Source organism: Natrix helvetica, assembly GCF_964273705.1.
Source record: "Natrix helvetica genome assembly, chromosome: 1".
NCBI classification, from domain to species: domain Eukaryota; kingdom Metazoa; phylum Chordata; class Lepidosauria; order Squamata; family Natricidae; genus Natrix; species Natrix helvetica.
In genome coordinates, this window is record NC_138548.1 from 368843054 (window position 1) to 368855303 (window position 12250).

The 12250-nt window shown below is 39.4% G+C and overlaps 1 protein-coding gene across 1 annotated transcript; it reads right to left on the bottom strand.

Moving 5' to 3' along the window:
* Nucleotides 1-4595: 4595 nt before the first annotated feature.
* Nucleotides 4596-11890, bottom strand: LOC309382648 (vomeronasal type-2 receptor 26-like; the record flags this gene model as incomplete). The annotated part of the gene is made up of 4 exons (XM_081934373.1): nt 4596-5585; nt 9577-9703; nt 10742-10963; nt 11774-11890. 4 exons carry the CDS (start codon nt 11888-11890, stop codon nt 4690-4692), a joined length of 1362 nt encoding a protein of 453 aa, XP_081790499.1. The 3' UTR covers nt 4596-4689.
* Between the last annotated feature and the right edge of the window lie 360 nt (nt 11891-12250).

Consider the following 12250-nt stretch of genomic DNA (forward strand, 5'->3'; position numbering starts at 1 on the left):
TCAGAAGTGCAGCTCAACCAGTGAAATAACTAACCAGAAGTGCAGCTGGAGTAGATGCAGTAGATAAAGCCAATGGTGAGGGGCGGAGCAAGGGGAGGGGCTGAATCCCACCACTCTGCAGGCTGGATACTTTGATTTTGAAGGCCGAATCCAGCCAATGGGCCGTAGTTTGAGGATCTGGAAACTCCTCACAATCACAATAGAAAGTCAATGGCCAAGATGTTCTTCAAAATTGCTGTTCTTGGCTATTCCTAATCTTCGTTCAGGAGAGCAGGAGCATTTGAAGTTTGGTTCATACTTTTTATTACTAAAGAAGCCAGTTTTCTACTATTGAGGTAGAAATGGGCTGCTATGACTGTTGAGCCAATTATGGAGATAGCAAGCCCATAAGAGTCTCTGCATTTAATTACCCCATAAGGTCATCACAATTCTACTGTCCCATGGAAAGCCCCCAATGAGGTTGATGTTCCTGCACACTTCCTTGGGTTCGTGAGGAGTGTAGTTTTGATCAACTGGCATTGCATGAAAAGAGAACAAGTGCCCTGTGGCACAGGGAGCCTCCTGAAGCATCTGGCAGAAAATAGGAGAAGACACAGTTTCCACACAGCAAGTACCATCCCTTTGGTGAGGGTGATTGAATTGGGACAGGGCCCATTTCTGTTACATGTGTGCAGTTTTCAATTGGTGATAAGAAAAGACATGCTCTGTCTTACACATTGGCAACAAAAATCAGAACACCAAATACAAGCTGGACAGATATGACCTCATAGATGATCCTCACTCTGTCAAGGACCTAGGAGTACTCATCTCAAAAGATCTAAGCCCCAGAGCTCACTGTAACAGCATTGTCAAAAGGGCATTAAGAGTTGTTAACCTAATTTTGCAAAGTTTCTTCTCTAGTAACATTGTATTGCTAACTAGGGCATACAAAATCTTTGCCAGACCAATTCTTGAATACAGTTCATCTGCCTGGACTCCACACTGTGTATCGGACATTAACACAATTGAGATAGTGTGGCAGGCCTGAAGTCCCAAAAGAAAAGATGGCTTGGAGGCATGACAGGAGTGGAGTTCCCTTCTCGTGAAATACCTCTGGACTCGCCCACTTGTGTTAATGTCTGATATATAGTGCTGATTCCAGACAAACAAGGTGTGTTTGAGGATTAGTCTAGCAAAAGTTTTTTATGCCCTAGTTTGCTGTATAATATTGCAAGAGAAGAAGCTTCTCAAGATTAGGTTAACATCTCTTAATGCCTTTTTGGCAATGCCGTTATAGTGAGCTCTGGGGCTTAGATCACTTGATATGAGTATTCCATGGTCCTTGACAGAGTGGGGGTAGTCTACGAGGTCGTATCCGCCTAGCTTGTATTTGGTGTTTGCCAATGTATAAGACAGAGCATTTGTTGGTTGAGATTTGGAGTTTCCCATTGTTAAACCATTCAGACACATAGTCAAGGTCGTTTTGAAGGGCAACACCATTGTCGGTGGTGTTGAATAGTTTTACATCCTCAACGAAGAGGATGCAGCTGCTTTTGAGATGATCACAAAGGTCATTTATGTAAAGTATAAAGAGCGAGGGTCCTAAGACGCTGCCTTGGGAGACTCAGCTGTTAATTGGTGCAGGGTTGGATAGGGCTCTCCCTATTTTGACTATTTGTTGCCCGTTTGATGGGAACGCAGCTATCCACTTATGTAGGGAACCAGAAATGCCATAAGATTTTAGTTTTAACAGTAGTTTGTCGTGTACCACTGAATCAAAGGCTTTGGAGAAGTCTATCTAAATTGAATCTATTGCTTTATCCTGGTTGAGTTGCGTAGTCCATATGTTTTTGGATTGTAGGAGTTGCAGATTACAGGACAAGCTTTTTCTGAAACCAAACTGCTTGTTAGAGAGCAAGTTGTTTGTCTCTATGTGGTGGGTAATGGATTGATTAATGATTGATTCCATGACTTTGCAGGTGACATAATATAGTGAGATTGGTCTGTAATTTTCAACTAGGCTGGGGTAACATAAGAAATCTCAGATTAGCGACTTCCGGTTCCGGCGGCTACGGCGACGGGCAAGAATTTTGCCCACTCCCGCTCTTCGGTGGGCTTCCCCCGTCTTCGGGGGGGGGGGCACAGGACGCCCCGGAGAGGCGTCCTGCAGAGGGAGCGGCTCGCGGAAGGCTCTGGCACTGGTGGCGGCTGGTGGGGGCTTCTCCGCTTTGCTCCAGGCACCGGGGAGCAATTTTGGAGGGCGCGCCTGCGTCTCGCTCCATGCCGATCGGAGAACGCAAAACTGAAGGAAGCAGCGGCGGTGCGGTGAGATGCTTCCTCTCTTCATTCCCTTACTTTTGAGTTGATGGACTTTTCAGTAATTTTAAAAGTTAATCTTTCGGATTTTTTTGGGAGGAGCGGCTAGAGGGGAGGGGGATTTCCCCCCCCTTGGACAAGCGGCTTGAAAAAACTCTGCTCTCGTCCCCAGGGGAAGGAGGAGGGGGGAGAGCCAACTAATGATGCCTCACCCCAGTAAAAGTGTTTTTCATTGGACTTAGTTCCAGAACTTATGGATGACCTGAGAACTTTGTGAACTTTTAAAATTTCTCCTATGCCTCTGAGCCCAAAGCTGGCAGGGCAAGATGGCACACTTCCGTTGTCTTCATGAACTGTGAAACCTGACTCCACCTTTAAAATTCAGGCTTCCGGTCTTTGTCTCCGTGTCACCCAGAGGAATCTCTTGTGGGTTGTTATTTCCTGAACTCTTTGGAGAAAAACTTTCATCTATTGCTAGACTGATTAAAGAAACTCCCACCTGTTTGGATCTTCTGCCTCCTGGACTCATCTGCCTGCTCTACTTCTCCAGCTGCCCAGTCTCTACACTGACTGATCTCTTTGTTTTATAAACCATGTCTCCAAAAAGACCACCCCCTGGGAAACCTGGCTTTGCTACTTCTGCACCGACATCTGCAACATCCAGTCCTGCCACACAGTCAAAGATCACAGAACTGATGCAACCTAAGAGTACAGAGATGGATTTGCAACAAATGCTCCAGCAACTTATACAGGGCCAGGAAGAAATTAAGAAACAATTAAAAGAAATGAAGGAAGAAATTAAAGAGAATCAAGTCCAAATTTATAAGAACTCACAGAGACTGGACCTTGTGGAGGGTGGGGTGGCGGAGGCGAGAGGGGGGGTAGAGGCTTTACAGAAGGGAAACAAAGAACTTGATATCCAGCAAATGAAAACAGAGTGAGAGAATGTCCTTTTATCTTAGATTTCAAAATGTAATAGAAGCAGATGGGGAAAATATAAGGGACATTATGACTAATATTTTAGCTGAATACATACACAAAGATCAACAGCAGATGTAATGGGAGATAGATCTGGTTTATAGAGTGAATTCAGCATATGCCAGAACATACAATGTACCCAGGGAGGTTCATATTAAATTCCTTAGGAAAAGCACAAGAGATGAAATTCTGGGTGTACAAAGGGGGCAAGCATTGACATATCATGACAGGGAGATAACCATCCTGAAGCAGATCCCCAAAAAAATTTGGGAGAAAAGGAAAAACTATTCGCAATTGGCGAATAAACTATACCAGAAGGGGGTGTGGTTTAGATGGTTGATGCCTGAAGGTATGCTGATATTCTGGGAGGAGACAAGAATCAGAATCATTACACCCATAGAGGCACAGGCCTTTATTGAAAAAAAAAAGCGAACCTAGAAAAAACAGAAGACGCTACAACGGTCATACAGGACACGGGAGGGGCCGGAGCTCTGCCAGCGGGGGGTGAAGGGGCAACACCAAGAAAGCTCAGATCACAAAAATGAATAAGAAAACCACAATGTTATAAACAGACCGAAAGTAATAATGAAATCATATCTAGACTATATATCATATCTATATAAATTGATTGAAAACTTTTTTTTTCTAGAACTAATATGCTGATTTTTTATGATTATGTATTAATGTTTTACACTTAGATATATCTTATGAGTTTGGAGGGAGGGGGCATCTGCCACACTTGCAACTGCCAAAATTTGTAACCATTCCACTTATCCTTTTCCTTATAAATGTTTTAAAAAACCAATAAAACTTTTTGGAAAAAAAAAGAAATCTCAGATTATTTCTTGCCCTTCTCTTATCTTCAAAGAAAAATAGCCTTAGTTATAAGACACCTTTTCATCTTCAGATTCAGGAATTGCTGTGGGAATGTTCTGATATAACTTCCCACAGGTCACTAGGAGCTGCAAGGCTACATTCCTTATTGGGAGGTTTCTTAAATGTGTGTGGCCCCCATTTGCTTAAGGGAAAAACTGATTCATCTGGAAACTCATTTTACCCACATTATCATGACTAAAAATAAGACTTGGTATTTTGTTATTGTCTTGCTTAGGAATACAGAAGAACAGGAACAGGAGTAGCTTTAGGAATAGGAGGGATATCTGCTCCGCCTGTGCATCTTCCTCCTCACCACTCACCACCTTTATCAATTGTAAAGCAATTTTAGTGATACTATTTATTATTTGAAGGTTTTAAAGTTTCACTTGTTTTTATTGATTGTAAGCTGCATTGAGTTTAGACAAGATGAGAATCGTATAAGTTCAATACATAAATGTTAAATGATCAAAACCTGTTAATTGAAACTACTAAATGCCATTTTTGAAAAATAATGAATTTGTAAACGTCATTTTTTAAATTTTATTTTGACATGAGATGTTCTTTGGTATTCAGATCTGGCCTAAAAATAATAATGAAGCACTTGGAGATGAAAATGCAGCCAAGCAGTCCAGCACTGGAGGCCAAGATGGAGAAGACCTGAACAGCCACCGTGTACTTCCCCTTGGTGCTCAGGTAGGCAGGCACAAAGGACACCCAGACACTGCAGAAGACCAGCATGCTGAAGGAGATCAACTTGGCTTCGTTGAAGGCCCCAGGGAGATTCCTGGCCAGAAAAGCCACCGTGAAGCAGACAGCAGACAGGAAGCCCATGTACCCAAGGGCAACATAAAACATGGTGACAGAACCTTCATTGCATTGTAGGATGATCTCTCTAGGTTGGGAGCGCATGTCAGAGTCAGGGAATGGGGGGAAAGTGCCCAACCAGATGATGCAAATGACAACTTGGAGACCAGAACAAGAAAGGACAATGGAGTTGGCCAAGCTCTTCCCCAACCATCTCTGAACCTTATTCCCTGGTTTTGTTGCCAAGAAGGCTAACACCACTGTGATCGTTTTGGCCAATATGGAAGAAATGGCAATGGAGAAGACAATGCTGAAGGCTGTTTGTCGGAGGAGGCAGGTCACCCTCCTTGGCCGGCCAATGAACAAGAAGGAGGTCAAGATGGAAAGCAGGAGGGAGACCAGGAGGATGTAGGAGAGGTCCCCGTTATTGGCTTTTACAATTGGGGTTTCCATGAATTTAATGAAGATCCACAAGCCAAAGCCTGTGGTTAAAGAGAGGAGGAAAGCAATGGAAGTCAGGATGAGCCCCAGATTTTCCTTGTAAGAAAGATAACTTTTAATCTTGGGGATACAGTGAACTCGATTGGTGTTTGGATGTTGATCTTCTGGACATTTGGTACATTTCTCTGCATCTGAAAAAGAAAAGGATCTTCCTTTAACATGTTCTTTAATCAAAATGCAGTTTTGGATAAAATAGTTGTTGGTATGAATGACTGTTTAGTTGAAATCAAAATGTTTCTTCATTTCCCTCCATCTAGAACATCTTAACATTACTTTTCTTTTTTGATGTCAGCATTTCATCAATGAACTTCTTGAGAAAAAGAAGGGAGGAGGAATTTAAGGAAGGCAGTTCCGCCATGTTACCTTTTCACTGCTGAGCCTCTTGAAAATTGGAGCCCAGCCTTTTGCCAAAGCTTTAAGGCACCAATGAGATCCTGCCTACAATGGAATGAAGTACATGTGGAGGATTGCCTAGTGTGGCTTATGCCAGCTGAAGTGGATAAACACTACCTTTGCCATGCGGAAAAAAAACGTTAATTGGAGGTGAAGATGAGTTGGATATGGAGCGAGGAGATCAAAATGTGTTCAATGTATAATTCTCCTCTCCTCATCATGGGCCAGGACTCAGATAAAGACTTTAAAGAAGAGCCTCCAGCAGTACCTGTGGAATGTCAGCCTCAAGAAATATGAATGGAAGTCACCTGAGGCTGACCCAAAAGAGGGGCCACCTGAACAGATACACTACTGGCCAAAATTGTGGAAAACGTTTGGGAAAAATGTACAGTATTTTTGAGGTTTGATGGCTAATAACACCATTTTTTTGGAGTAGTACCATAAATTTATATATCAATGGAAATTTAATCAAGAATGTAGTTGAATAACTTTGATGAAGGATTTGCTATTAGAATAGCAGTTATAAAGAAGAAACTTGAAACACATAGCAAAACTGAGATATACAAAAATTATAACCATGTCACTTAATACTTATTTGGGTAATGTTTAGCATGAATTATGTAGTACTCTTAAGAAGGACAATTATATTAGACTAAAGCAACAAATTGCGACTGATTTGATGAAATGGGAAAATTTACAACTATCAATGATAGGAAGAATTTCTACAATTAAAATGAACATTTTACCCAGAATCCTATATCTGTTCCAGACAATTCCAATCAGCTTGGGCAAGGATTTTTTTGAAGATTTAAATAAAATAGTTTTGAAGTTTATTTGGCAAGGGAAAAAAGCAAGAATAAAACTTAAGTTGCTACAAGATGCTAGAACAAGAGGAGGATTGGGCTTACCTGACTGGGAGTTATATTATCAAGCAACAAACTTGATGTGGATTAAGGAGTGGATAACACTAAAAAACTCTAGATTACTAAATGTAGAGAGTCATGATTTACTGTTGGGATGGCATGCTTTTTTATGGTAGAAGGGAACTAAAGCACATGGTTATTTTAGAAGACATTATATAAGGGAGGCTTTGCTATTAAATTGGGAAAAGGTTAAAAGATTACATTACTTAAACACACCAGTCTGGATATCAACTCTTGAAGCTTTTTCATATCCAATAATATATAAAAAGGAACAAACAGATATGTTGAAATATTGAATGCAGAGGGTGAACTCAAATCAATCCAAGAGTCGAAACAAGAAGGAATAGAAATGAATTGGTATTCATATGTGCAGATACACTCTAGATATAATGAAGATAGAAAATCAAAAGTTCTTTACAACAAAATGACTGAATTAGACAAAATTTTAACAGGTACTGATGAAAAAGTAATTAAAAATTTATATGGATATCTATTAGAGGTTAAACTACAAGAGGAACAAGTTAAAGAAACTATGATAGCTTGGGGGGGGGGATTTTGGACATGGGATTGATTTAGAGAAATGGCCGAAATTGTGTCACAAAATTATAAAATGACGATGTCAACTGCATATAGAGAAAATTTGTATAAGATGTTTTACAGGTGGCATCTACCCCCAACGAGAATTTCAAGAATGTCTAAGGATAAATCTGAAAAGTGTTGGAAATGTCATCAGATACCTGGTTCTTACTACCACATGTTGTGGACTTGCATTGAAGCTAAAAGATACTGGACTAAGATTCACATGTGGTTGGAGAAAATGATACACAAACACATAGATCTTAAACCAGACATTTTTTATTGGGAATTATACCAGAAACTTACAATAAAGACTTGAAATATTTGATTATAAACATTCTAACAGAAGCTAGAATTGTATTTGCAAAAAATTGGAAAAATGAAACAATACCAAAACAAAAGGAAGTGATTCGAAAGATAATGGAGTGTGCTGAAATGAGCTAATTGACATTTGAAATCAGAGAACAAGAAGATGAGCAATTTTATAAGATATGGGACTTGTTTTATCAGTGGTTGGACAAAAAAACCTGGAAATGAAAAATGTTTTACTTATGTTTTAATTGAAGGAGATAAGTAATAATACAATTATGTTGTTAAATTGATTAATAATGATACAATGAAAGACCGACTTACATATGAATTGAATAATTTAGAATATTTTGTTTTAAAATGAAGGATAAGGATAATAATGAATCTGTGTACATTTAATAGACGATTGGTGATTGGTGATGTATATTACAAAGATATTTTGTTGTTGATAAATAGTTTAATAAGGAAGTAATGAAAGATTGGTATATTTATGAAGCGAGCATTTAGAATATTTTATTTAAAAATGAAGGAATAACATTTTTTTTTTGAATGTATGATGTACAAAGACAACAATGAACATAAGCAAACTTGATGGATGATTGGCGGGATTATGCATAATTGAAAGTAGTGACGTATAAAGATAAATCGTTGGAAAAGTCTTTTTACATTGTAAAAATAAGTGATTATATAAAGGTATATTGTTATCAAATAGATAATTAAGAATGCAAAGGAATTAGGCTTGCTGAAAGGAAGAAATATTAACTGTAATTGAACATATGATGTAAAATGAAAGTGAGGTACCTATTCATATTGGATGAAAAATTTATGACTGTATATGTAACTGTAAATACGGATGCACAAAGCTTGCAACCAAACAACATGCTGTACGTAATCGATGTGATTTTTTAATGTTTTTTAATGTTTAAAAAATAAAAAAATAAAAATAATTATCACCATTGAAAAAGATGAGATATACAAAAATTATCACCATGTCAGTTAATACTTATTTGGGAAACGTTTAGCATGAATTATCGCCTTACAACATCTTCCCATGGAGCGAACCAAGTCTTTTAGTTCTGCAGCTGTTATCATGTGAAACCAAGATTGAATGATTGCTTCCATTAACTGGGTTTTATTGCTGGCTCTATTTGGCTATAACTTTTCATAGAATACAGATAATTAAACAAACTCTGTTGCATTACATTTTTGATTAAATTATCTTTCCATTGATATATAATTTACGGTACTACTCCAAACAAAGTAGTGTTATTAGCCATCAAACCTCAAAAATATGCTTTTCCCAAAAGGTTTCCACAATTTTGGACACTATTGTAGGGCAGTGAAATGATTCTTGTATAAGGCTGCCCAGCCCTTCCTGCCCACAGAAAGTAGAATGGAGAGCACAGCCAAGACACCCTATGAGGCTCCTTTGGCAAAGAAGTAAATCCTTTGATTCAAGGCAGGTGGTTGCAAACTGAAACTGTGGCTGCCTCAAATACCCATCAGCCACGGACACTTGCCAGAATCTGATCAATCCTCTTATAAATACCCAATCAAACTTTGATCATTATATCTGGAATGTAGAAACTCTCACTACTGAGAGCAATGACATAAATAGTAATTTGAAACATGGAAGGTGTGTTGTAAAAGATTAAGAGTAAGAGATGTCACCTCTCTCACATCATCTCTCTCATCTCTCTAACTGAGACTCATCCTGTATCCATGATCTGTATCCCTGTTTGCTTGACCTATATATCACATTAACCTCCAAGATCGTTTCTTACAATTCACTATGGCAAACAGGTATATCTTGATCAAGACTCAAAGAGGTCTGGCCAAGCCTTTCAAAGTGCCCGTTCATGGAAAGTCTCAGGATCTCCGATTCTCCCCAAATCTGCCCATTTCTCCTGCTGTCACTCACCTTCCATGGTGGAGATGGTTCCTTCTGCACAAGGACGACAATTGTAGCAGCAGATGGGCTTCCCTTCCTGAGCTACCTTCATGAACCCTGGAGGACAGCTTTCCACACACCTAGAAGAGGGCAGGGGCTGGGCAGGGAGAAGGAAAGAAATAACATCCACAACATGATTTATTGTATTTTCTAAAGGAGGGAAAAGGAAATATTTGGGCGTCTCCAAATTTTTAGCTTTGCTAAATTCGAAGCCTACAAGAAATGTAGAGTCCATCAAAGCTACTTGTTGTTTGCCTATTTATCTTCTCTTCTATTTTTTTTTCTCCCACTATACTTTTATTTTACGTTCTTAATGTGCCTACTCAAGAGAAAGTTGAATGGATTTCTGCTTTGGCAAAATCAATCACTTTGTCCAATGATATAAATATAGCTTCCTTGTAGACTTTTGATCAACTGTTCAATATTTCCTCATAGACACCTGGACATCTAATGGGAAGATGTTTCCTCTCTGGAAGAACTGAGATGACATCTCAAATCCGTCCCTGCTCCAATTCTGCTATCATCTTGGAATGACCTTCAGAAAGAGCAGAATAAAGTCTTTTCCCCACCTTGTTAAGCTCATCTGTCTGGAAACTCCACTGCATATCAGACATTAATATAATTGAACGAGTCTAGAGATGTTTCACGAGAAGAGTCCTCCACTCCTCTGCTTGCAACAGAATACCTTATACCACCAGATTTGAAATTTTGGGCTTAGACAACTTAGAACTTCACCATCTACTACACCTAAGCATAGTACATAAAATCATCTGCTGTAATGTCCTGCCTGTCAATGAATACTACAGCTTCAACCACAACAGCACACCATAGATACAAACTCAAGGTAAACTGCTCCAAACTTGATTGCAGAAAATACAACTTCAGCAATTGTCAATGCCTAGAATGTACTACCTGACACTGTGGTTTCTTCCCCAAGCCCCCAAAACTTTAACCTTAGACTATCTACTATTGACCTCACCCCATTCCTTAGAGGTCCTTAAGGGGTATGCATAACCAACCTTGTCCTAATATTTCCTTGTATTCGTATTCATTTCATGTATTCATAATCATATTTATATCTGTTATCTAATTCATGCCTGATGAAATAAATAAACAAATAAAAATAAATACATACATAAATTTCCATCTTCGCAATAGCTCTCTGGTTCATCATCAACTTGAAATCCAAGGATCCCACTCTTTCTAGCCTCCCAACGGCACGTTTCTTGATAGAGAAATTGGGGGAAAGCACCATGTTCATAATGTCCAGGTCTTCTACCAGCTCTCCATTCTCATCCAAATATACCCCTTTGATGGAATTATTATAAAACTGAGTGGTTCGAAGGAAAGGATGAAGCTGGAATGGAAGAGAAAATGGGCAATGTTACATAGACACAGGAAGCTCTCTGGCGAGACCTCTCCATTTGAGCTGGCATAAAGGATCTGTACTGAGTGATATAGAATAAACACCTTAGAAAAAGCAAGAATGACTTGGAAAATAACAATGATGTTTTTTATCTCTTCCATTCACGGCTGTCACTGCAGAGATTGGAAAGCCAAAGGGAAATGCAGCAAAGGTTACATCCAGTGTGAACTAATGAGGTCCAAAGTTAAAATCCAAAAGGAAATGGATGTTGTACACAAAGACACTGAAGGAATTCTGCCAATGAAGCCAAAATGAAATCAGATGCTCAACACAGAAACAAAGCTGCAAACTGCTATACAGGTCAACAGACAGAGGAAGAGAAAAATAAGTTCTCATTTTGAGGATCAAGATGGGGGGCTTTGCTCTGTTAGTAGTTGTGTTTAGTGTCTATGGAGATTCTCACTCCCATTTTCACAAATGACTCCCATTTTGTGCTCCAGTGGGTGATGAGAATTAAAATGTAAATATTGATCTGTGTGTGGGGGGGTTTCTGTAAACTTCAATGTGAAGGCTTCTGTCTTCCTCAATGTGTACTTCATAGTCCAGGAAGGCCAGACTAGTTTCCTTAGCATCTTCCTGTGTGAAATGGATGTATCTTCCCACCAAGTTGATATATTTGGTGAACACTTCCAATTCCTGTGTTTGTGACGTGGTGTAACTTCCCTCTTCACCTGCATTCCAACAACTGGAGCTGTCAGGAATTGATTGCTAGAGGACAGCCCCTTAGGTAACAGAACCAACCTCAGCCCAAACCACATACGTGCCATACTGGACCTCAGCCTGACCACTACCTATTTTAGATACAAGGAAGGTTTCTATAGACAATGGCTGCACCATGGGTTCACCTGTGTTCCCCATTGTGTCAAATCCCTACATGGAAGAGGTAGAAACCACAGTCCTAGACTTTTTCACAGGAATTCCACCCACTCAGTGTTACAGGCACTGTATGTGGATGATATTTGGCTCAAGATCACAACAAAGGAATTGGAATTGTTCCCTAAAGAACTGTCTGCAAGAGGTATAAATCCTTCTATTCCACATCATCCAGTCAGAGCTGAAGAAACTTCTTGGATTAGAAGCAAAATGTCTTCAAAGAAAAACCAGAAAGTCCAGTTGTCTCTTGACAAAGGACCTTTGGGACAGGCTTTGCTTAGGAAACTAAATTGAGGGGAAGATGGGTCACTTGGCATAGTGAAGAAACCCCAGATCTTCATTATG